Genomic DNA, 27848 nt, shown 5'->3' with positions numbered 1-27848 from the left:
CCAGGGATTTAGGCCATGCTTTTCTAGGTTATACCTAAAAGCCACCTGTCCGTCTAAAACACAGTCAGATGATTTAAAATATTAGTGCAGAAATAAGTGCTCATGTGACTTGAGAGGAAATCTCTCTCTCTCTCTCTCTCTCTCTCTCTCTCTCTCTCCATGTATCAGCCCAAACAGATAAATAACCCAGCCTGGCCAAAATAATAAGATGGAGTTTTCTGCTGACTGGTGCCAACTGTCCATCAGATTTTCAAAAGTAAAAGTTATTCATGTGGGATTAGCACCCAGCAGGCCCCTTTTGAAGCACACATACTGACAAACTGCAACTCTTAGAGATGCTAAGAATCCAGCCATTAAAATCCTCGGGGCCTGTAAAGAGACAGAGCTAAATGAGCCTATCAGGAGCTTGTGTGGCAGACTGTGGGGGATTTGCTTCATTACAAGACTGCTGCTCGTCTCTCTTTTGGCACAAAATGCAAATTTAGACAATAGAGTAGAGGTGCAGATCACAATGAGCTGTGTCTTTTCATTTTATATGAAGGAACACTTTAATGTTCAGGGTTGATTTTTCAATCATTTTAGATTTGCTTACCATTGCAAGTCTTGAGTGGATCGTATATTGAAGACAAGTGTGCTGCTTTTTATCACTCATTGTCCCATGAGTTATGAAATCACATCAGTGGTGAACACATTACAAGATAACAGAGGGGAATTAAAAGGGAGGCACTTATGTATTTATTTATTTATTTTTTATGGGATTTATTCATGATTTTTAAGGGGTGGCCATCTCATGAACACTAAGTCCTACCGTGAAGTTTATGTAGCAGAGAGTCAGTTTTATTATCTAAAAACGAAACAAAAACCAAAATATTTCTGATGTTGTTGCTGTTGTAAACAGGTTAATGGAGGACTGATGAGTCAGGGTGAGGGTTTTAGTTCTAACCCATAAATTCTCTTGATTTGTTGCTTCTCCGATATATTACAGTCTCTTTGTGTGAGATTCTAATTTTATGTGTTTCTGCTGGCACAATACAGTATGTGCTGGCACAATACACCAGAACAAAGGCCAGCAACAGACACAATGCCTTCTGTCAAGATTTATGTATCGCCTGCACACACACACACACACACACACACACACACACACACACACACACAATGATCTAACATAATCCACAATCAAACAATGAATCAATAGGAACAATTATGTGCTTGCAACTGAGTTACTGGTGGAAGAACAGCACAAACAAGCCTTTTGTATTTGTAGCAACAACAGACTGACACACATGAGATTGAGACCTATAGTGAGGGGTGAACACTGGACACCCAGATTTGCGATGCGGATTTCCGCCACAGGATCTGGTAGCATGACTGTGAAGGACACCCACATCAGCATAAATGGATTGAAATGATATTCACACTCCTTGCATTTTGGTTGGCTTTCAGTTTTCCAGTCGTCTCCTCAGAGCAATGCAATCGCCACGTCACCTAAAGTCAACTGCAGTGATAAAAAAATCCAATTGGGCTGCATAATTAATAGATACTCCAGCATGTCGAGCTTGACCATTGAAATCCATTGATAAAATCCTATCTGCACAGAGAATTAAATCAGTTCTCCACACTGTTCAATTGTTTGCAAATTGTCAAGGGTAGGAGGAATTTTAATATCCTACAGGTCAAGAGCCTTCACATGAATGTCAAGGCCTGCATAAAGACCCTTCACATTCACATTTAGATTCTGGGCATTTTAAACTCAGTTTAAGAGAAGCGGCTGTGCAACCTCGCATGTAGTGAAGCAGGAACGATCACTCAGACCTCACAGAGCAAAAAATGTCTCTTAGCTGCCAAAAAGGCCGTAGTCGAGGCAGAGGCATCCTGAACACGCTGCAACAGTCAGTCAAATGTTTCTGCAGTTCTCCTCTCCAAAGGTTTTTTTTTTTCTGCTCTCCTCAGTTGAGGTGTGTATCCTTTTTGCAGTTGTACCTGAGTGGAAATGTCATCCTCATTAATGTTTGGCAAACAGAAATTTAGCAGCACATAATGACTGATTTGCTTTGGGAAAACATTTCTACATGTCTTGTTCCTCTGCAAGTGTGTTTCTACATACTGAGGTAGAATTATTAGGAACTATGTTTCATGACGACAATTACCACCACTGTGTGTGAACACCTGATTATTGAGTCTGGTGTGTCAGGCTTTTATTTTTTGTTAAGAGGTGTCAACAATGTTCATTCTTCTGTTTTTTGTTTAAGCATAGTCCAAATCTTTGTTTAGACATGCAAAGAAAGAATGCACTAAAGTCCTGCGGAATATAAAACAATAAGTGGAGTAACACGTACATACATGACAAAATTTGGCTTTTTACAGAGCAGCAATAGAGGCATGAGATCAGAAGCTGAGATCACAAAACTCTTCCTCATGTCATTCTGGAGCGCCTGAACAAACAACATATTTTATCATTTAATATGGAGGACAGAGAGTCTGAAACTGATATTTCTTTAAACAATGTGACAAAATATGAACTGCTCCTATCAAATGTTATGCAGCTTTGCTTCAACTGAACATGTGGTCTTTGCCCCCGATTCAGACTGTAGCTACACACACACACACACACACACACACACACACACACACACACATTAAGACAACGTTCAGATTCTTATTGCAAAAGGTCGCTCTTCACTCCAGTTACGAGGTCTTCTTGTGGAGAGGATGGCTCAGGATATGCTTCCATTGACAGGAAATGAATAGACAAACGTGGCAAAAATGAAAATGAGGTTCAACCACAGAAAATAATGATGATAATGTAGCAAGAAAACATTAGTTTGAACGACAGAGTATTATGTTTTCATATCATTAAAAAACAACAATGTATTTTCATGCAACAAAAACTGTAATAAATACGTGTTCATAAAAGTAGTAACAAACCATCATACTGGACATGTGACATAAATAAAAGTGTTTTAAGATTCACATTTCACTTTGGAAATGTGCAGACTAACATTGAACTAAAACCAAAAGCTGTGAAAATGCAATCAATGTGAAACAATGTCTGTTCACAAGTGCAAACAAAAAAACAGAATAATACTGCTTAAACAAACAGGACAGACATGACGGGGCTGGACTTGTTTGGCAGACTCTCACTTCGCTGTGTGAATGATGCCGTATTTCCAGCCCAAATGTGACACACTGCTTGTTCGGTGACACTGACAGAGTAAGCTGTGTCTTCCTTTGTCTTGTTTCTGACTTTTCTATCTTCCTGTCTGAAATCATTAAAGTCACATTCTGCCCACAGCTGCAGAACAGTGATCATTGGTGATGATGTAAGTCCAGGTTTGCTTTTGAGTCGTGAAATCAATGCTGCCTCTTCCTGCTCATTCTGGACCGTCTTTAAAATCCTGAGAATTGATCCACCCATTGTGCAGAGGGGTGTGCTCCTTATCTCTTTTTTTACTGTCTTGTCCAGCAGACCCCACCACATAACCTCATTGTTCAGTGATCACCCGCAGGCCGCTATGTGGGTCAGGGGTACTTACTCAAGCTGTCCACTTGCCTTGGACGCCACCTGATCTTTACAGTGGACATTTGGGAAATAATATGCTTGTGTGAGTGTAATTTGAGTGCTGCGTCCCTTGCAGCCTGTTACAAGTAACCCTGTAAGACTGTGGAGATGAAATGACGTCCGCAGAGTACTCAGGAGCCTGCAGCCTGCTCTCCTTTAACCTGTGGCCTACTTTCAGCAAGACAGAAACTGACGCTGCTTCACAGCCAGCCAAGCGGATGTTGCATGTAGTTACATCACAAGCGTCAATATAAAACAAAGAACATATGTCCGCTCAATTTTGGAACTCATTGTCGTTATCATTCAATGATATGATTGTGAGCTGGTTCAAGGTTGGACAGAAGCTGAATGCACCACAGTTACACTCTCTGGTGCACAAAAAAGTCTTTATTGCTTTATGCTCAAAGCTGCACGATTTGTCCATTTTTTTATTTGCTTTTCATCAAGTATTTCTGGATTTTCAGCAAACTTTTTGTAAAAAATTCTTCAAAGTTGGAGGGCAGAATGTCTGGATCTTAAACAGCATTTGCAAGGTGCTGGTTAGTGTTTATGCTGCTGAATCATCATATTATACAAAACTCCGCTGTTCGAATGAGGTATTCATCAAAACACCTGCCTCACAAGAGCAGCAGCAAACAATAGACGTGACAGAGTACACCGGAGAGAAAAGCTGCATCAGCACTAAAGAAAGAAGCAAGGCTACAACGTTTTTAAACCGAGCTGCACTTTAAGAGCTGTGGAAGAGACGCGAGCCGCCCTCTACAATGACTGTCCAAACCCCGTGTTGGAGACTGTAAACAAAAACCATGTGGAGCTGAACAATGGAGTGGAGGTGACATGACATACCCCCAACAGGTCAGTTAGACCAGTGGCTACGAACAGCTGAGGTTTCCATTGGTGTTTTGTTTTTTCTCAATGACTGACAGGTTAGGTCAAGCACTTTGAGCAGCTGAGGGTTAGTAGCTTAGTAGTGGTGAGGCTTTAAAGGTCAGACAACACAAAGCAATCGTGACGACAATCACCACTGTGTGTGACCACCTGAGTCTGCTGTGTCAGGTTTTTGTTTTTTTGTTAAGAGGGATCAACTGGGATTGACATTTACAAAAAAAATGTTCATTCTTCTGTTTTTTGTTTATGCATATTCCAAATCTTTGTTTAGACATGAAAATAAAGAACACACTATAGATCTGTGGACTCCAAAACCAGTCCTGCATTCAAGCATTTACTTTATTAAAAGTATTAGCAAGAAATTTTGCTGAACACATCAAAAGTAAAAGTACTCATTATGCAGAATGGCCCTTTTCAGAGTCAGTATATGTATAATAATGTTAAATAATGTATAATATTAACTGTAAGAGCTTTTTAATGTTGTTCTTCATATTGCTTTGGGTAGTTTTATCTAAAACAATGCATCATATTTTATAAACTCATATGTTGGAGTGGAGTAACACTGAAATGCACAGGTGTAGAAGTATACAGTCGAAAAGAAAGTGAAATACTCAAGTTAAGTACAAGTGCGTCAAAATTGTTGTTAAGTACTTGATTAAATGCACTTTACTAACTTTCCACCGCTATGAAAAACAGAGCAATCCTATTTTACTGTGTTACAGTCTAAGCATGAAAATGAAGCGACTGAAAAAGATTCCAAATAGTTTGTGTGAACCCTGTTTCATCTTCTAATCAACAATGGAAAAGCTTTTATATGTGTTGGATTTCATAAGAAATTTTTAAGGGAAAAAAAAATGCTAATTTGCTTTTTTTTTTTTTTTCAAAATATAGAACTGAAGATGCCAATTTGTGGTTTTATAGTGCGTTACATTATGTAATTACTTCTTAGTGACATCTGGGAGTTACTCTATACAACTATTACTATTTTTACTTTCCTGTATGTGTAAAGATGAATTGATGGCGTTAACAGCTTTAGAGGTGCTGTTGACATACTTTTGACCTGTGCACAGAGCCTGGCTAGCCATCTCTTCATGCTTCCAGCCTTTATGCTAAGCTAAACCAATCAATAGTTTTAATCTTCTCGCCTAACTTTCCACAAAAAAAGCCAAGGTGTATATTTCCAGAAGTTGCCACACCATAAACTGATACAATGCTTTTTCAGAGGCAAATTATAGACCAGGTAACTCCTGAAACCATGATGCCAGTCTCACACTTGCAAAACATACATGTCACATGGTTCCACTGATGCTTGTTTTAGTGCTCTGGAGAACATTAGTCACTGTTGTACGGTGGGTCAGTCAGTCTTCATCTAATTACAGGCTGGCTGAAACAGGATCTGCTGAGTACATGCACACATTTGTGCACACATTGTCACACTTGAATTTAAGCACACACACACACACACACACACACACACACACACACACAGAGGGTGGCGTCATTTTAGGTTGCTGTGCAGCCATAGTGCGTCTCTTGGGAATTGCTCTAGAGGGCAGGAGTTTCCCTAATTACAGTTTACATAGCAGGCGATACATTCTCTGAATTATTTCACTGAAGCACAATGAGGTCCAGGCAAACTTAAAGCTGACTTTTCCATCAACCAGCAGGTCTGATTTAGGTTGAATTTCCTATTCCTTAATAAAACATCCTTAAACATCTTCTTGTTGTAGTCCATCATATTGTACACCATTACACATCATCCAGTAAGGAGTTCAAATATGACCTTGTTGTATCCTGCAGTCCCTCTACGCCCAGGCAAGGCGCTTTAATATATATATAGAATTAATAATAAGCATAAAACAAAAATAATTGTATGGACAGAAACAGTTTTGAAATAGCTAACTTGCAGAGTGTGATGCTTCATATCTCCATTGTTTAGCCCATGCAAAAACCGGTGTTTCCTTATTTATACATTGAAACAAATCTATTGATCTTGTTAGATACAAAGCTTTGTTTGTGGTCTTTGGAGTGCTACATCAGACAATGGACAAAATCACTGAATATCAAGAACCCTGGTAAAGCTTAAAAGATTGTTTGGCGTTGGGGAGGGGCCGAGAAGAAACCAAAGCTGAAAGCATAAGGTCAAAGAGAAAACAATTCAAAGGGACTGAAAGAACCAAAGGCGCAACGATTATCAAAGCATCCAGCATAAGAAATGAGAGGATCAGTGATCAAACCTGAAGCACTTGGAGGACGCAGACATAAAAGACGACTTAAGGGACTCAAACTGAAAATAGACCCTTGAAAAACAAGAACAGCTCAAACTGTCAAAAAGGCAGAAGGTCTGTTAATAATGATATTGAAGTGTTCCCCCTGGTAGCATAAAGACACTTCAAGTATCTCATGTTATTAAAACCGCTTGGGCAGAACGGTCTCCTCTGTTTCTCGGATCAGAAGATCTTGATCAATAACATAGACGTAGTGTCACCTTGAAACCTCAGCTTTTGTTGAAGGCAGGTTTCAGACATCAATACTTACACCTGGAGGAAATACCAGAATATTAGATGACAATGTGCTGATTCACTGGAAGGCGAGTGGAGATTATGAGCGGGACAATGTGAGGCCTTGATATTAACTTAAGCACTCAGAAACATGTAAACAGATCACTTAACAGATTTAGAGGAATAGTCACTTATCTGCTGTCTTGATGAGTTTAAGATGAGATGACTGGACAGCTGACTGTGCAGTGCTGCAGTCACAGGTTCAACCACACAAACAGCCATATTACATTGTGCTCTAATGTCCTTGTCCAGGATACTGAACTGAACCCCCCCACCCATAGCCAATGGGATAATGTGCCCTTGAGAAAAGGTAGGTAAAGATTCCCCTTCAACAAGAGGGGGCAGTTGTTCAATAATGATCTCCAAACCCAGGTGAAGATTGTAAATAGCATTTTGATTGACCAGATAATTCTGTTTCAGTGCCAGAAATTGGCAGTTGATGAGACGTCCAGTTTTTCAATTTCAGTTGACGAGGAGGAGTGAAAACCACTTGATCACATGTCAAGTCAATTTATTTATATGACCAAAAGAGAGAAGCTGGGTATGCATTTAACAGATAGACAGTAAAATAAATATAATGGACTAATCGTGATGTTTTACATTTCCACACTTTTTCGACCCTGTCTCTGTCTTCATGCTAATAAACTATACGTCCTGACATGAGAGTGATGTTGGTCGTCTGATGTAACCTTTGGCAAGAAAGCAAATATTTCTCTAAATGTTGAAATATCCCTTTAATACAAATACACATTGAGTTACATCATATGTGGCAAATGGACTTGTGATCCCATAATGCTCAGTGAGGTGATATTTTTTATCTTATTCATACAAGTTAATAAGTTGGGTCTTCTCTCTCCTTATTTCCTGTCTTCTCTTTAGATTAAAAAGCATCAAATACATAAAATTCCTTTAAATAAATACTGGTCATAGCATCCATTGTTCTTAATAGATTCTTTGTATTTTTACATTTTGATTTTTATTTAGTACACCTGTAATATTGCTATTGGACAACCATATACAGTAAAATCACCTCACATTACGATTACTATCATCCCACAATATATGAATTGATGAGTGAAAATGATAAGTGATGATTAGGATTTTATCATTATTTCCCTATCATTATATCCATCACCACAGTAGACCTGCGTGTTAACATGAGCATGATTTTTACACTATATTACAGTAATAAGTGTAATGCACAATAAAGAGAAATGCAACTGGACAGCTGATTGTGTTGATGTTTTATTTACACAATCAGTTTCAAATAGTTGAATGAAGTGCTGTTCTCTGACCTGCAGTCACAGGTTCAACCACACCAACAATCACATTACATTGTGACCTAATGTCCTCAAGCTAGACACCAAAATCCCCCCCCCCCCCCCCCCAACACACACACACACAAAGTGCATAATGCTCCCTAGAGAAAAGGTAGGTAAAGATTCCCCCTCAACAAGAGGGGGCAGTTGTTCGATAATGATCTCCAAACCCAGGTGAAGATTGGAAAGAGCTTTTTGATTGACCAGATAATTCGATCTCCCTACAAGAAATTGATAGTTGATGAGATTTGTAGTTTAGACGGGTAGTTCAATTGATAACGAAAGAATGAGGAGGAGTGAAAACCACTTCATCACACGTCAAATCAATCCATTTATAAAGCACTATTACAAACTGAGAAAATGCAGTGGAGAGAAACTGAGTTTACATTAGACAATTAGAATAAAACTAAATATTATGGACTCATCGTGATTATATGGAAGATGTGGGAAGACTGCAGAGGCATAATGGGCAGAGTATCTGAGATGTCTGGAGGTGGAATACAGTTTGAGGAGATTGAAGATATGAACCGGCGCCAATTTATACAAAGCTTACAAAACAAAAGTTTTCTGTATTTGAAGGGAGGCCAGCACAAAGGAGGTGGTGGTTTTTGTTCCTGGTGCCAGTGAGGATCTACGCTGCTGCTGGTGAGACAAAACCAACTGACTGACTCCCACCTGAAGAGAGACATCTAACATTTGACATGCTGTAGGAGGTGGAGTGAACAGACTGTCGTAGTCTTCCAAAGGTATACAGAGCTGAGGTTTCAGTTTCCACACTCCTGTTTAGCGAGCCCTTCTCCACCTTATTTTTCATCATAACGTCCTGCGTGCTGTGCCTTTCACACACACAGAGATGTCTTTTTATTGAGTTTATTTTATTGCTATTTGTCAGCAGATTGTGTTTTATCTTTGGAAGCAGATCTACTGAATGATTAAATAAAATGCAGAGGCTGTAATCACCCTGCTGGCTTAGAGACATGCTGCAGTTCCTGAAACCCGAGACCATCAGGTATGATTTACTGGCTTTGAGGGAAGCAGCCCTGAGATTTCTAATACGACACCATTCCTACACAGGCACTTGTATTTCTGCTCAGGATGTCTGATTCAATTTTTAATCCTCGAAAATGGAAGAGCAGTTCACTGACTGCAATCTCCATATTTCTTTGTGCTTATTAAGATCCAGGATTAATGTTCTTTATTGCCTGTAAAAGACCCAACTGTGAAGTATATTTTTCAAAATCATTTTCTTGACCACACTATTACACAGCAAGCACTTTGTTAACATCGTGATTGAGAATCTGCAAAGTCACATGGACGTTCATCTTTCCCTTTGCTGCTACAAATTATATTGCATGCAGTAGAGCAATGAAATTCATTTGTCAGATACGTAGTGACAGTCTCTATGGGCCCGGCAGAGGTTTCTATCTCAGCTCAAAATTGTCATCCAACAGTCTGATGTTTCTCTGTGGAACACGGCCTCATATGAATGTCAGAGCTGCTCTCATTCTCATTTAATAGGTGCCATCATGTTTGTTTGGCCGAGTCAGCAGAGGTAAGAGTAAGTCACACATGTGCAAGTCTGAAGCAAGTCAATGCTTCGGACAAGCAAATCACATCATGTGAAATTCTGCTGATCTCCCTCAATTTCTGCATTTAAATCAGTTAAGACAGTGGTCATGAAGAGCTGAGTTTTATTTTCACAATTCACAGAAACTGCTGCAGCCTGCTTACACCTTCAAATCTTTGACATTTGACATTTTGTGGCGATCAATAACAAGCCTGCAAAATGAACAATGAGAAATTGTAATACAGCCCGACAGCTCTCAAGGTTCCGTTCAAATGAATGGTGTATTAACGAGGTGCTTAAAACACGGCACATAATGAGAAGATTAACATTACACCTGTATCCATTTAGCTATGAGTCAGCAGCTGTGTGAGCTTGTAACATGCCTGCATAGTTTATATGGCCCTGAATCAGTCCCCTGAGTGTCTGCCACAGCTTTCTGGCTAACAGTTGACAAACCAATAAGGTGGCTAAAAAGACACATACGTGTACGTTTCTCTGTGGGTCGTAGTGACGGATGAAGTTGGACGTTGTGGTCGTCATGTCAGTGATTGCCACTCGAGCCAAGCCATTTGATTTGAGTCGTACACCTCTGTTAGTTGTTTTGTTTAATTATGTGAATGCGAGTGAATTTCTATTTGTCTTTGATTGAAAGTCTGTAACTTGGCCTGCATTATCTGAATCACTTCATCAGGACTTTCTCGTTGATACATTGCATGTTTGTTTCTGGTGTTTTTGGAGCTCATTTATTTGCGTTCACCTCCCCTTGATTTAAAATGCATGTTACATTTCCTTTTTTGTCATATCTATAGTTAACATAAAATTCAGTGGACAGCTTGACGGAAACACTGCACTGTGGCAAAGTAATATCAAGCCCCATTTGTCAAGGAAATGCTTTGCACTACTGAGCATGCAATCTTTATAGTGGCGTAGATGGAAACGTGGAGCTTATTTATTGAAACAATGGAACAGTTCTTTCAGAACTCATTTCCGTCATCTTTCAGATTTTCCTGTGCTGTTATTCATGTCTTTATTCTTCTCTTATGTCACCTTGAAGCCAATTCCTTTCCCTGTGGTTATTGAGGGGAAAATGAAATCAACTAAAGATCCAAATAAATCTCTAAATAGTTCCGTTAATGATTTCAAGCAGAGCCAACTCATACAATTTAACAAAGATGGCTTCGTCATGGATAACCTGAATGTATTATTAGAGCCAAAATAAGCACCAAATATATGAATATGTTGGTTGTCTGACCTGACGCAATGAGTTCCTGCTTCCTGCTGAATGCTGTCTCACATTTTCCTGACTTTGCACATTTCCTGATTGCCACTTTCACTCTGTTCTCTCTGAGCAAAGCAACACACACACACACACACACACACACACACACACACACACTCTCCTTATTCCACGCAGTCACACACACGCATAAATATCTGCTGCTTTGTCAGATGACAGGGCTTGCAACCTGATTCCTCAGTTTCAGGAGGCAGCAAAGCGCGAGCCACTGCCTGCCACTGATAAAACATGGCTGATTCCCCGTGTCATCACAGGTCATCACTGGGAGACGGCACAGCACCATGGATTCGGTTACACCGCCTCTCCTCTCCGTCCACTCCACCACCCTGCCCCTACTTCAAATGATGACATGGTGTGAGAAAGAGGCCCCTGCTTATTTTCTGAGGGGATTCTCCAAGAATAATTCCCCATCGGACATTTAATTTGCTCCCTGGCGGCAGGACAAAATGAATTATTTATACCCTACACCATTTCATAAAAAATACAGTATGCTTTTTTTACCTGCTGTCTTTGCCACATCCTTGGAGTGCTGCAAAGACTTTCAAAACAACCTATCGCTTTCTCTGACGTATGTTGGAAGAGCTGCACATTTCTTTGTGCCTTCTTCCCTCACAGACCAAATTCAATTATTCTGTCTTAAGACAAAGAGAAAGGAATAATAAGGTACGCATTTCCAACAATGATGATGACAGCTTTTTTTCCAGAGACAATTATCTTCCATGTTGTATATAATATGTTCTACATTGTTAAAGAAATGACTTACCCTGTGATTGTTTCCTTGGCTGCTGGATGATGCCACATTTTTTACCCCCCCCCCCCCCCCAGGACTAATGAACTATTCGGTTGTTATGGAGTCTGCAAGTGTGGAAGTAATGAATTACATTCTCTCCCATCACAGTAACAAAGTTTTTTCTTTTTTGTATCTTTGTTTTTTAAATATCACTGGCTGAGTGTCGGGGGTGTGGGGGCCATGGCTTTCAGTTAGTGAACAGTACAAAAAATGCACAACAATGCAATAACATCAAAGATCATGACATTATGTGTTAATGATAGCATTATTGTACAACATGGCTTGGTTACAAAAAGGTTGCATATACTTTAATTAATCACTGGTTTAATGCACCACCCGGTGAGCATGCTAAGTGACCCAAATCAAGCTCACCCACATTGTTGCGTGACCAACAGATGCATGCAGTGTCTGGCGATCATGCTAAATGCGAACATGCCCATAGCGGATGTTCCAGCGGTGGCTTCTGCATGTGTTCACTGAGGAGCTTAAACCCTCAGTGGCGTGTTTGAGGCCTTTCTGCTGTTTTTGACAATAATCCCAGACACTTTGTGACTGCAAAGCCTCATTCAGCTCTTACGTTTTTTTTTATTTGAAGAGTGCAGTGGGAGGCTGAGTGGACTGGTTTGAGTGGGACAGAGAGCTGAGTGGACTGGTTTTAGGACTCAGAACAGCAACAAGCTCAATCACTACTGTAACTCTCTGTCACTGTGCTTCATAGCAACATAGTGTGTGTGTGTGTGTGTGTGTGTGTGTGTGTGTGTGTGTGTGTGTGTGCGTGTGTGTGTGTGTGTATCTGTAAAAACTGCAGTGTCTCCCTTTCTTTAATACAGCATGTGTGTCCTCCGTCAGTTCTATAGGAAGTGTAGCCTAATACTGTTTATTAAACCCTCCCTGGTGTCCATAGACTGTATTTACTGTTGCTCATTTTTGCTTCTTCTGGTTAATTCTAGCAAGGCTACCCTGAGGAAGGCAGCTGTATATTTATAATGACAATTGCACACACACTTTTTTAATACATAACATAAACATAATACAGTAATGTCCACTCAGAGTATATTTTAACTGATCTACTTTTCAGCTGTATCTAAGTGGATTTTTACACAAGTACCTTTACTTTTACTTGAGTGAAATTTGTTTAAAGCAAGAAGAACTATAATATTCTGCTTCTCTTTCCAACCCTAAGAATCTGGATGAAAATACACAAATCAGGAAATACTATGTTGTTTGTCACTCGATCAGAACTTGACAGTAATTACCAGATCCCGATGGGGACCAGAGGAGAGCGGATGCAATGTGACCTCCCACATCTATTAACTGCATGCTCGTTTGTGTTTGTACCTGATATAACGGCGATGACATCAACAGTGGTCTTGTGGGACTGAATGGCAATTATCAACAAGCAGGAAAATATCTCAGATTATAATTGCATGCATGCAGACAGCATAAGATGCAGACTAATCAGCCTTTTGATTAGAACGTCGATCTAAACAATCAGTACCTGAATGGAGTTTTGGAGATCATAATGACAGAGGTTTTCAACATAATGGCTGTTCTTGTCTATTGAAGGAGCAGCGCAGGAATAGATTTGTTTATACTCTTTTCTGTGTGTGACTGTTGTGGAGCAGCTGTACAGCTGAGGTGCAGCACACAATCTGCTGTCTCCCTCACAGACACACACAATGAAGACATCATGAAAAGCAGCATCTGTTCACCTCATCTCAGAGTCCCACACTGAACTGGGAGACAGTGTTTCTGAAGCTTTCAAAGACGTGCTTACTCAAGTTTGCCGGGCTCTTTGTTATCAGGACTGCTTGACAAAAGTGGGGTTGAAAGCTTGACAGTCCAATCCAAGCATGTTGTACAGAATAAGCCGCTAATGCTCTGTGATGCATACAGTACATCCAGCAGTGCTGATAGTATCATAGCCAACCTGTTTCTGTCCAGAGCGATAACGCAGGACGATAACCATTGTTCTCTTCATTGTGAATAACTGACCTGAATATGTGGATATACGCATGGAGGTATGGTGGAAAATGGCTGAAATCAAACTAAGGTGATGTGACTGTATTCAGAAAAAAACAATCTGGCGGATTCAAAGAAAGGTTCAGAGCCAACCTCCATCCGGAACTCAGACTGTGATTATTTCCCATTCAGGCCATTGTCTGGATATCTTCTTGAGGACCCATGCTGAGAAGAACCCATGGAGTATGAAAGATTAATGAAGGTTAGCATGATAGTCTATCTGTCCCAGTTTCTGGCATAATTATCCATAAGCTAATCATAAATAGGCTCAGTAGTCATTTGAAGTATACTGTGAAAAATACTTATTATAAATAATTATGTATGTTGTGTATTTAAAGACCTGTGAAGACATTGCGCTATTTTATACAGTTAGGTTGGACTCTTCATCACACTAAGGTGCTCTTCATTGATATGTTACTTCAGCTCTTTTGCAGGCCCTAAACAGGATAATAAGCACAAGGATGGACTGTTGCAGTGGGAGGAAAATATTGACTTAAGCGGAATAATTTTGTCAGTGGTGTCCAGCTTATTAGGAGAACCAGCGGGATTTGACTTTCACGCTTTTGTCATTGAAAATATCTGCGCATGGATATGCAGACAGAAGATTAATGTTTTCTGTAAAGCAGCGCAGCAAAATTCATATTTATGGAGTAAGCCTCCTTTCAGCTTCCAGCATGCATGAGGATCACATGCTGGGTGACTGTGGTCACACTTATCGTAAATGAAGAATGCTGCAGCTAAAAACTGAACGATGACAAAAAACAGACACAATAACCTGATGAGCACAGGACTTTATCTGAACAGATCTCTGTTGCATTGTATTTAGACGACAGTAAATTTTTTGACAATGAAGTTATACTAATTTCAAACTGCAGTGTAATTTGATCAAATTAACTAAAACACAGCCAGTACAGCCTGTTTTTTTCTTTGTTTCTTTTTGTTTTTGCCATGTTTTAATGTTGGTTTCAATTTCAAATAGTGACAGCCCTAGCACTTACAGTGCAACATAAGATATTAAAATTAACATGTTAGCCTCAAGATTTTTAGCCATGCTAGCTGCTTGGAATGTCAGTCTGTCCGTCAGTCCACCTTTTTGGTCCAGGCCGGAATATGTCAGCAGCTAGCAACTGGTTGATTGGACTTTAATACAGATGTCCATTGTTCACAAAAAGTCTTTGGCGATCTGCTGACCTTCCATCTAGTACCACCAGCAAGTCACTGTTTTCTCTTATCAAATGAAATATCAGATCATCCATTTGTGGTTTGACACAATATTTTTTCATGGCTCCAGGAATATCTATCCTCATGACTTTGGTGATCCTCTGACTTTTCCTCTAGTGCCACCATGAGATTTGTGGTTTTCTCATCAGTCTCAGCTGTACTTTGTGTTTAGTGCTATTATCAAATGTTAGCATGTTAACAGGCTAAACTAAGACTGAGTATGGTAAACATCATACCTGACATTGTCACTGTGTGCGTGTTAGCATGCTGTCAGCATGGAGCATGGAGACTCACAGAGCTGCTAACTGTAGGCTCTATAAATATGGTCCACATTAAAATCATAATGAAATAATTTGGATTACTGTGACTAATCTGCTATTGCAATTTGTGGATTGTAGCACAGCAGATGATTAAGTCTTCTCTCTGCAGATTCCTTCTTCACTTACATATTCCCCAAATGCTAATAAGAGAATGCTAAAATATTTACAAGACCTCTGCAGCAGCCAGACTACATGTCGAAAACCTGATCGACTGAGTGGATGTGGCGGGAGCTAAATCAAAAATTCCAAGAACTTTATTAACAAAAATACAAAAATATTGTCAGAGGAAAAGGACTAATTCATTAACTGCGGCTGAGCATAATAACCATTTTGGAAACTGTCATATTGTTCACAAAGTCAGCTTCCTTTGCACGCTCAACTGAGCAGCATAGCTTGGTCTCTTCATGCAGTTGCAACAAAGTCTCAGTCCTCTGCTCCGAAATCATCTCTGTCCATCATCACGGGGGGGTGGGGGTGGGGGGGGCATCAGACTAGCAAGAGACTCATACAGGTCCGCTCTGGAATAATTATGATAATGAATCACTGTTCTTCATGGCAGTAATTGCTGTCACATTTATCACTGTCTCATTTCAGAAACACACTCGCGCATGTGTTAACTCAAAGGGGACGACCTGTCTCACAGGATGTGCCGAGTCATTCCCTTTGACGAGATGGCGACTGACCTCACACCTCTTTGGGATAAACAGATGTGATAGTTGGGCTAAACTTTTTCTTTGGAGGAGCCTTTGTTTTATGTTTCATAATGGAAGATTGCCATGTGGGTTTCTCTTATCCTCATCACCTCCTGATTTTTTCCCTTTTGCCAAGCCATAAGTACACAGAGCAACCGTGCTGTCCCACAAACACACCATACCTGGACCAAAAACGACTCCAACGTGATACATCCATGATTACATTCAGTGGATTCAAAGTCAATCGTAGAAGTTATGCTACTGAGGTAAATTTTACATTTCATTTTAGAAAGCTGGATCGCTGACAAATAGCTAATCAGACAAGGTGTTTTCGAGTCGCAATCATGGTATGAGAGACTATTTTTTAAATAACCAGTTCAAACTAAATTGCACATTAATTACAAACATTAACTGTTTTCATAATTAACAGTCAGTCTGAGCTGTTGGACAGGCCTCTCGCTGTTCAGCTCGTACATGCGACTGGTGTGCACACGCCCAGTCATATGAACAGCATAATTACCTGCAGAGCAGCAATCCATCACCACCATCTGATAAATGATAGTGAGGAAATGCTGAGGGACGCTGAGTCAATGAACAAAGATCCTCAGGTGATTGATTTACAACCACAGGATGTTAAAGTTGGTGACCTGCAGCTCTTTGTACTTAGGTACTCAGACTGGTTGCCCTCTTCTGGAGTGCTTACATTGGTCATTTCATGCCTCATGCAGTAGGTGTTTTCATCCTTCCCATAAAACTGGAAAACTCTTGCCTCATTGCCCTCGCTCTCATATGGACTCTGTGCAGGTTATCTGTCCTGTGGTCCATCTGATGAAACAATTCACTGACAGGCTATTAAGACCTGCACACACAATTTTCAACCTTTGTTCACCATTGCCCGTGTGCTTGCTTTTTATCTGATAGAATAGAATACAATAGAATATGGAAAGAAACAAGCACGTGTCTGTGGAGTCAGAATCACATTGCATTCATCACATAGAAGAAACAAACAATTTTTGTAATTCTGACTTCCGTATCTCTAGTAATTATGAATTGGTGTCATATTATTTCCCACTGGGCATCTAATTATTAATTACAAGAAAACTGTCTCACAGCTTTATCTTATATTTACAAAAATGGCATGTTGTGATTATGAGGGGGGGTCTGTCAGTTCTCAGTGTTATCTGAACAGTTGCTGCTGGTGATAACTGCAGCAGCATCTTCATGCAGGTCAGAATCTACCTTTAACCTGCACAAAGTGATTTCATTGTCCTGTACAATCTGAATGTTGATAGTACAGCTTATTAAACGTAAAGGCCCTGAAAGCCTCAGTCAGCTTCTTGCTCCGGCTGATGTCGCCCGACCTGTTACAAAATTTGATGACAGTTGTGAATTGTTTGCTCATGTTGCCAGACCATTAATGAGATCTGATCAAACCACATCACACACAGTCCTGATGAAGCAGATTATCGGAGTTACTGACTGTTAAATTCTTAACAGATAACACACAAGGATGGATGTTTTATTTTTCTCCAAACTTTAACTTTAACTGTTGCATATTTAGTCATGAATATTTGAGCTCATAGAGAAATAAAGAGATGAATGTTCAGAGAGAAATAAAAAGAAATTAATACAGGCGGTGAAATGCTTTGCTGCTGTTTCTTTTATTGTCATGTTTTTTTCTCATAATTTGCTTAGATGATTAGTTTTAATACAGAGTTTATGAGATTGGAAATTTTCAGAAAACCACTCTTGTGTTATTTGCTTAAAGGAGCATGCTACCCAAGTCATAGATTCATATTTCATATTACACTTTAGGTTGGACTACAGATTAATTCTAGCCAAAAGTCCAATATTGCATATTTATCCCTAAAACTTCATGTTCATGCCTTGCACAAAACATACTGAAAATGTGTCTTACTTCTTTATGACATTTCTGCCTTATTGAACAGCTCATGGTGAAAAGAAACAAGAGAAGATATTATAAAGGGTGTGATGAAGATGACAAATCCTCCAAACATTATCTTTGCATAATAGGGCGCCCTACATCAGCAGGTCAGAGCTTTGTGCATGCCACACAGCTACCATACAGAGTGAACCAGCGGCCTTTTGGGTACAGAAACACAAGCCTTTCTCTGCATTCAAGCTCACTGAAAGTAACTTAAAACCCAAGACTGCGTCAGAGATAGGAAGCGATGGGATGGCAGCGCACGGTGAAAGAAGGACTTTCAAAGAGCGAAACGTCTGATCTTCAAGGCTGAACTGTTTTTACACAAATATGCAACAATGGCTTGGTGATCTGAATGAAGTCTCTCCTTTAACGATGGAGGTCCAAAGACTGAGTCTCAGTAAGACAGTTTCATGGGAATAAAAAGTAAAGTGGAATGTATGTGCTGGTGTGTGAGGAGGGGGCTGAAGGAGGTTGCACGACAATAATATTGGCCGTCTTATACCGAGGTCAGTCATGGACCGTGTGATAAAACAGGTCAGGCTTGATTTACAGTAATTAAGGGGTACATTTACCTGCACTCTTAAAGCTACGATAAGTTAAGAGTTCCCCCTGCTCATTTGAGAGGTGATGGAAACAGAAGCTAAACTGCCTCTGTGCTTTTCCTTAGATGACTGAAATCATTTGAAGATCAAGAAGGAAGGAAACATGCTGGGAAAGAGGTGACAGTGAAACACAGAAAAGGTGTGTGTGTGTGTGTGTGTGTGTGTGTGTGTGTGTGTGTGTGTGTGAGAGAGAGAGAGAGAGGCAGTGAAGAGAGATTGAGAGCAAATCTCTTGTAACAGCATACGCATCTGCGTTTCACATGTGTGTGTTGTATGAGCGTGTGCGTGTGCCTGTGCACATGTATGTGTGTGCAGAAGGAGAGGGAGTGATTTTGATGAATGTGTCCTGACGGATGGTGTAACCCCCCTAAGCCTGCCTCCACTTCCTCTCCAGCCCTCCTGTCACGGCTGAATATCGAGGTCAAACCACCTTTCATATCTGTTCTATATTGCAAGGACACAACACAGAACAAGAAAATACTTCATCGAGAATGCTGCTGCTTTCTTATTTCAGTGTTTGCTCAAAAACAAACAAACAAAAAACAACCTTGGAAACCTGGAAATACTTTTATAATTACCGTTTCGGTTAGATTAAATTACCAGCAGCTGCATTGAAATTATTGAAATCCGAAATGCTGACCTTCAATTATTCCCTCCGTATGAGGCCACCTTTTTAAAAATGCAGCGTCAAAGTGTACCAGTCCTTCAGGTTTGATCAAAATTGCACCAGTGTCGTCTTGGAGCTTGAGTTTAATCACAGCGTGATGAGGCGTTGCTGAGATATCACCTATACATTTCAGCTCTGACACAGCCTGATCCACAGATCCTCCCGTCCCCTCACATCTGTCATCTCATGGGAGAAACACTGATCAGCAACAGGATGGAGGGTGGGAGGTGAACATCACTGAGGCGCTGGTTCAGGGTTTCAGTTAACAGGCTTTCATCTCACTGTCATTTAACTCACTTCCCCTGGCAGCTGTGTGAGTTTTGCCTCTGATGAGGTGAAAATAACAGATTGTTTTAATTTCTGGAAAATGCGCCAAGAGACTGACTTTACAGGAGAACAGAGGTGTCATTTAGAGTTAAAACCCATTTACGTGCCTATATCCAGATTGTATTTCCTCAATTGCAATGCCTCAGTTGTTGTAATGAGGTTTTATACATATTTTAAGCATGCAGGATTTAAGGAATTAAGCGTGACTGTAAACTTTGCAAGGACACATATTTTGAGGCATTATTTTCTGCGAGAGACACTCCTTAAAACAAATGTCACTTATTCAAATTAAGGTAAACACAAATGGGCGGTGTGGAAGTCAGTAGTGTCAGTGATGCAGGCAGTGTGTGCTGGGACAGCGTGAACCAAAAGAAGAGGATGTAAGGTGAGCACATGTGAGCACATGAGCCAGCTAACCTGGAAGGCCCAGGTGAACAATGCGGATCAGCTGATAACCCTCCCATTTCAGCCAATCACCTGCTGAGGTTGGCCATAATAAAGTAATTAGCCTCACCTCCACCAGCTACATCTGTAAAACGCTGCTTTTGCATTGATGCTTCAGTATTAACATTCAATAAATATGCTATCTAATAAAATGTCACTTGCAGGGGGCATTTTCTGCAGAACAATTACCTTTACTTTGCAACTCAACTGCCAACAGTTTGGTCAGAGATTCAGGTGTGTTATGCTCGTAGCGGATAATTCAGCCTCAAGCTGCTAGCCTGCAGGGGAGGTGAGGTGCAGGCTACAGAGGTCTACTAAGTTCACTTCTTTCTGACTCCACACCCCCAGATTTTTTTTTTTTTTTTTTTTCAAACTTGTACCTAAGTGACATCACTTGAGGTAATTCAAGCAGAAGTCCCACAGCTCCCTGTGGAGTCACAAAGGGCTTTTTACAAGTTTTTTCACAGATGACACCTGTAAACACACTCTGAAATAAAAAATTGGTTGTCCCTTTTAAAAATAAAGGCTCCTCTCCTTCCACCACTGTCTGTGTATGTGCAGCAGAAGGCAATGCATGGGTTAACGTGAAAAGTTGAGTTCAGAGAAAGAGCACAGAAAGTTTTAAAATGCTAATTCAGTTATGTTGTGTAGGATTAATCATTTTGTTTGTCATGCTCAACATGGATATATTGCAGCAAATGTCTTTTTTATGGTGTGCGAACATAAGGTGAACAACAACCTGAGATAATTGGCACAGACTATATTTTTCTTTAAGCTATACAACTTTGATGTGCATTTTGCTTGGATTGGTAATTCTGCTCTCTTGTCACATCAGTTTGTTGAAGACTTGTCACTCATCTCTACCTTTAAGAAACGGTTGCGGGTCTGAGGGTGCAGAGCCTGAGCCAGCATCCAGAATAAAAGTCTATCTCAAAGTAGTGGTATGGTTGGAACATAAAGGCTGAGATAAATGTATTCACATAAAAAGGTGCATATTTTATCTGTTAATTTATCTGTGCAAAGACCTATATATGATGCAAACAATGACTCAGTTGGCACACAGCGGGATTTTGTTTTCTGCTGCCAGAAAGACTGAACTGACATATGCTGTTGGCAGTTAAACAAAGGTATTGTGTTCTTTCACTGGCTTTAAGTCCCGGTTAAGGGGAGAGTTTTATATGCACTACTGATAAATAAAGTATGATTGACAAAGAATAGACGCCACCATGAAGAGCAGAGCTGCTTCTTCGGGGTGTCTTTTGCTCCCTTTTTATTACCTTACATACATAGAAAATGGTGCCATTCTTATCAGCAGGATTCAAACCTCTCTGCCAGAGGAAATATATCAGCTGTCTGAACTTGCAGAACACAGGGCCGTCTGCAGACATGTCCTGGAGGAGCAGCAGCCTATAAGATGCCCACCACATAACCGCAACGTCCCCAGTTTGAGTCCGCTGGGGACCTCTGTTGCATGTCATCCCTCACTCTGTGTTTCTCTGCCAGCCTTTCCTGTCACTCTGTGCTGTCAAACTGTCCAAAGAAGGCAGACTGAAACAAAACTTTAAAAAGAAGAAGGGTCAGAAGTGGACATGCATGAGAGTAAAGTCACTGCTGAGTACGGCTAAAATGAAAGTTAAACTAAAGGTGAAAAGAAAAAACCATCCAACCCTGCAAAGTTTGTCCATTGGTGAAACCCATAAACAGTAATATCACCTTCAAGAAGATACCAGAGCACTCTGTTCCTCTCAGCATGACAGCATTTTATTAGACAAATGATGACACACTTCACTGTGTAAAGGACAGTAGTTTACATTCAGATCAGGTCATCTGTACAGTACAAAGACAGAGAGGTGAGAGGGGACAGGTGATATATGACATCCAGTTGTGTTGATCCAGTGGCTTTGTGTGTGTGCCTGTGTGTGTACTTGTGCATGTGTGTGTATACTTGTGTGTGTGTGTGTGTGTGGGGGGGGGGGTCTATAGTAATAATTCCTCTTGCTGACAACACACCGTAGCCTCACTGTGTTGGTTATTGATTCACCCCTTTAAATCTTTGGTCATTTAGGACAGTCTTGATTCTTTCTTTTCTTTCCTTAGTTCAGTACGAGCTCACTGTGGTTGAAAAAGCAGAATCAGTCACTCGTTTTGGCCTCAATGACAAAATGAAAGATCACACAAAAGAGCAACAGTTTTGATGGTTAAAATGACACTGCAGATTGTTGTCAAAATTCTTTGATTTGGATTTGTGATTCCAATGTAAACAGTCTCACTTTTATGCGTTTCGAGCACTGGAGGGGGGGATTTGTGCTTTTTACATCATGTTTTGCTCCATCAAAGCGTCCAGCCATCTTAGTCTGGATCCAGCTGCATGTAGTCCATGAGGTGCAGAGCAGGTAAGCAGGAGGAGTCATTGGGGTGGGTGCAGTGGGTAAACACTTTAATACTGCATTTTGGCATCATGTAACTTAAGCTCCATACATCACATTCCTTTCACGTCTCCACACTCTTCTCTGAATAAGCTATAAGGCGCTGAAATGACTGCATTTGAGTAGAACTATCTTGGTTGCACTGTCTGTAAGGCTGCCCTCAGTTTTCATACTCAGTGGAAAGACGGGCACTGGATACACATGAGGTTTTGAAGCAGCAAAAGGTTTCCATTATGTTTCCTCAGTTGAGTCTCTACAAACATTTTTCCCCTCTGACTGGATGGACATGAGTGAGGGACCCAGCGAGCAACGCCTCAGAGTAAACAACAGCTTCAACTACACTGAACCTTTGAACAAATGAACACAGACTTCACTTGTCATGTAAATAAACAACTACACATCACTTTTTTTTTCAGAACAGGACAACAACATCACATCTCATATATGACGCATATCGGCGGCAGTGTGACCTGGTGGCTAGAGAGGCATGCGCCCTGCTGAAGTGTCCGCGAGCAAGTCACCTGATCCTTCGCCGGCTACAAGGGGCGCTGCTCAGAAGCTCAGTAGACCCCGACCTGTGGGCTCCCTGTGGAGACGCGCTTGCGGGATAAAGGAGCTGAATGAACGATGGCATTATTATTAATACATCCAATTACGCACGGGGAGACACAAGGTTGGAGTCAGTGTAATCCATTGGGTGTGAACGGTGACATCCTGTCAAGACTGATGTCTGCCTCACAGTCCTCCAAGTCACAAACCGAGTCGGTGGCGTTTTCATTGTTGTGAGAAAACTGTGAAATCCTGTCAAAAGTCTCTTCATGCTCAATACATTCAACCACGTTGGGGATCATGTTGACGTAGGCGTTCGCGATTTCCTTGTGGATGAGGGTGTCTTGATTATATGAGACCAGCTCGTTGCTGATGTTAACGGTTTCTACCGGTGTGTTGGAGCAGAAATGGCGACAGCCCAGGAGGCTAGCGAAGGCCTTCCTGAACTCGGCGTTGAAGGCGTAAATGATGGGGTTCAGGGAGGAGTTGGTCCAGCCGAACCACACGAAGACGTCGAAAGTGGTCTCGCTGACGCACGGCAGACCCGCGTCCCGGTCTGTGGCCGGTCTGTCGCAGAATGGGACCATACAGTTTAGGACGAAGAAAGGTAACCAGCAACACACAAAGACACCCATAATCACCGACAGAGTTTTGAACACTTTGGTCTCCCGTTTGATCGACGTTTTCAAGGTGTTGTGGTGTTGGCACTCTATTCTGTTGGTCCTGCAACTTTGCGCGTGTTCTGCCGCTCTCTCCAGGGAGGCTATTCTTCTAATTTGTATTTGTGCAATCCGGTATATTCTGGTGTAAGTCACAATCATAATTGCCACGGGAATATAGAAACTTATCAAGGAGGAAGATATAGCATACTCTCTGCTCAGGCTAGAGTCGCAGTTTTCCTCCATCTGCCGACTCGTGGAGGAGTTGTGCGTCCCAGCCATATCGTCACCGCTGGCTTTGTGCCAGTTTAGCTGGACCGGTATAAATGAAATGAGCACAGACAACGTCCAAGTGATGCTAATCATAACAAAGGCAACACGCTGGGTCATCTTCCTCTCGTAGCGGAAGGGGCTCGAGATGGCCCAGTATCTATCCACGCTGATAATGCAGAGGTTGAGGATGGAGGCGGTGGAGCACATAATGTCAAAAGCGACCCAGACGTTACAGAAAGTGCCAAACGGCCAATAACCCGCCACCTCTGCCACAGCTTTCCAGGGCATCACCAGGACGGCCACGAATAAATCCGAGAGAGCCAGGGAGACTATGAAAATGTTGGTGACTTTGGTCCGCAGGTGCCGAAAGCGCAGCACCGCGGAGCAAACCAGGATATTCCCGAGCAGGGTCCATAGGATTAGGAGGGACAGCAGACAGCCCGTCACCGTGCGCACCACCATATCCTTCCTCCCCTCGTTTGTTGCCTCTGTTTCGGTGCTGTTCCACATAATCTCTCCAAGGGGTGCCGGCACAGAGTCAATCCCCTGCACCGATGACAGATACTTGGCTGGGTTCTCCATGTGCCTCTCTTCAAGTAAAACTGCAGTTCATTGCTTCGTGCGCGGGGACGGGCGCAGTTATCAGCCACTCACCGTATTGTCCCCATTGACCCGCTCGGCTGCCAGCCTGATGTGGAGTGCAAAACAGACGGAAAGAGAGAAGGGAGCGCGGTAAAACTGAGCCGACCGGCGTGCCAGGTGCGCTGAGGGGCTGAAACGCAGCGAGCAGTGGCGAGCGCATGTTGCCACCGTGCCGGTGCGGTCGGCTGACCTAGCTATCTCTGCGAATCTCTCCAGTCCAAGGTATCCTGAGCGGGGTGTGGGTGAGGAGGGAGTCCCTAAACACTAACCTAACCAGGGCTGGGCGCAGACAACATCACGCCTCCTTTGTGCGTGGTGTTACGCACGACAGTGCACTGCGTTAGAAAATGGGTGTGAGGAAGCCGTCAACATTTTAAGGGTTTTTCGTCGTTTTGTTTCATAGTGCATAATGACAAACTGAATCAGTCGAGTGGATTGTTTCTGTGACAGGAATGACGATTTGGAGTGTTTCTGTGCCGGATCAAAGTTTGTTATATAGACAAAAATACCATTAAACAACAACTGGGTGCATTTAAATGTATTACACATGCTGTATACAGGTTGCAGACACACAAGTTCACATATTAATTCTTATCAATATGAAGCATTGTAATCGCAATGAGAACTGATCCATGTGCAGTCTAAAGTAATGGCACTAATGGAGCTGTCCATGGTGCTGAAAAAGCAATCAGCCGGGTAGCATAATGCCTTCATACTGCCCTCAACGGGCAGAAACTCCACACATCTGTCTGTCTGTCTGTCTGTCTGTCTGTCTGTCTTACAAAACTCCTACAGGATCAGAATACTTTTTTACTGCCTTGAAGCATGAATGAGCCCGAATTTGAGTCATTCTTTTATTACCAGCACCCTATCTGAAACTCTTTTAATACATTTTCAATGTATAATTACAATTAGAGTGTAGAGTTTTCAGCTTGATAGTATCGTTTTAATGCGTGCGCCTTGATGAAAAAGGCCGATGGGTCTTTTTAAATACGGAAAAAAAAAAATAATAATAATCATCTTTTTCAGGAGGTCAGTGGATACTGGTAGTTGTTTGCCCTCTGACAACCGCCGACTGGAGGTCATAGCTCACCCACTTTACAGAGTTGCCTGAACAGGTGAGTCACATTCACACTCTCGGAGGGCGTGTTAAGACAGGAGCTTCGCGCGCGCTGCGTCGTCGGTGCAGCAGCCGCAGCAACGCCGTTTCCGGCTTTGAAACGTCACGGATATTTTTAGATGTGTCTGTCAAATCGTTCTGACATTACGTCAAAAATAATCTCCCGACGCCCGATGCCAAATTCTGTGGAGTAACCTATAATCTCATGTCAGGAGGCAAACGGTGTCCGACGCAACATTTATGTCTTTGCATACAGACTCTGCAGATGTTGCCGCTGACAGTGAATTACAACAATGAAGGATCGAAAGTGTGCATATACCTGTTTGTCTGACCGTTGCCACAGACGTAAATCTCTTATATAGAGTACCGCTGCTACATTTAAGACAAAAATGACAGTATGAAAGAAGTTATTGTGGCAATATTTATATTCCTAATAGTTGCCGGATCATAAAGTCACAACTGAAAGCCACATTTGTGTTTTTGTGAGAATTCCTGTTATTTAGTGTTCTTCGGCTTTCCTCTAAATTTAACTGCGTCCTCGTGTGTTCTGTGAAGACCTTTCTGAGAAGCAGGTATGAAGGAGTGATGGAGCAATGATCCAAGCTGTAGATGCCTATAGTACAGCAGCTCTCGGACCGTCCTATTAGGCGCCTCAAAAACACAAATAGGTGGCGCCATCCTGTGGTGCAAAGCTCCACTACAACTGAGGCCTTTTCAGAAGCAACACTCAGCAAAGAGATTCGTGATGTTCAGACATAACATAAGAGATGCCACAGGTGTTGTACATGAAAAAAGAAAAGTATTCTTTATTTCAGTAAGAGAAAGATATACATTCATCATTATTGTAAACGTAATTTCATATGAGCACCATTTCATTGGAATTTCACAAAATCGTATCACAGTGTCTGAATGATGATTTTGATCAGCATGACAGTATTTACAAAGATGATATAATATTGCAGCTTGCACCTAAAAAACCGAGGATTTTGTTGGCACATAGTGAAAACACATACAGTGGCTAGCACCAGGTTGAGAACTTGCTAACTGAAGCTATACATTGATTTGATATAAAATTGTACAGTACAAGTATACAATATATCTGTGTTTGATATCAAAAAGAAACAATGTCACAGGCTGAGATAGTTTTTATTGCTGATCTTTCAGGTGTAAATACACACTCTCTGCTCTGGTGTAGCAGTTGTCATCACAGCAACATTTGTTTTTCACCAATATGTTCGATATTAGTGGAATAATCTCCAAACTATTCCGATACAAGATTTCCACTTTTAACAATATAGATGCGCCTGATCTGAACATTATTAAACTGCCGCGTTTTCACCTTAACATACATGAATTCAGTGTTGCCGGCATACAGAAGGGAAACATTTTTCAGCAGACATCGATCAGCAGACAGAGGACACTGATGAACCTTAAATGACTGTGAGGCAGGTCCTACTTCTGAGAACTATAGTCCAACTCATAACGATTATTCCATCTAGTGCTAAGATCGTCCCTATTTTTGTAGCTCAAGAGTTACATAGTGTTCCATTAAACTACTTGATCTACTAAGAGAAGTAAATGAGAACCATATCCATATACAGCATGAACATTTCACATGCAGATAAAATATGTCAAGTGATACACCAACGCACTTGTGGCTCTGTTAAATACAGTACTATTACCTTATTAAATATTTAAGACTAACAGGTGTTTCAGTGGCTTAGCGGTAGTGTTTTGTGATATACATACTAATATGAAACAGTACAAAATATGCGTGTCAGATACAGTTTATGAAATATGATTACAGCACAAGTACAAAGGTCCCCTTTGAAATTCTTGAAACCAAACTTCATCGCCATCTTGAATAGGCCTCAAATTATACAGTGTAATTCTTCAAGGAACGTAGGCTAATAGGTTCGTCTTCCTCTGTAATCCCCACACTGAGGGATCTC

At 41.2% G+C, this 27848-nt stretch overlaps 1 protein-coding gene across 1 annotated transcript; it reads right to left on the bottom strand.

The window, feature by feature from the left end:
* Nucleotides 1–21974: 21974 nt before the first annotated feature.
* Nucleotides 21975–24989, bottom strand: drd5a (dopamine receptor D5a). Its single transcript, XM_076740900.1, has one exon. The coding sequence runs from the start codon at nt 24714–24716 to the stop codon at nt 23334–23336; it is 1383 nt and encodes a 460-aa protein (XP_076597015.1). The 5' UTR covers nt 24717–24989; the 3' UTR covers nt 21975–23333.
* Between the last annotated feature and the right edge of the window lie 2859 nt (nt 24990–27848).

The sequence above is a fragment of the Chaetodon auriga genome, chromosome 2, assembly GCF_051107435.1.
Source record: "Chaetodon auriga isolate fChaAug3 chromosome 2, fChaAug3.hap1, whole genome shotgun sequence".
NCBI lineage: Eukaryota > Metazoa > Chordata > Actinopteri > Chaetodontiformes > Chaetodontidae > Chaetodon > Chaetodon auriga.
Note: the sequence above shows the minus strand (reverse complement) of the source record. Positions and strands in the feature narration are given on the sequence as shown.

What these genes read in the sequence shown, in the direction of transcription:
- drd5a (XM_076740900.1), bottom strand. Translation starts at nt 24,716, where the DNA reads ATGGAGAACCCAGCCAAGTATCTGTCATCGGTGCAGGGGATTGACTCT.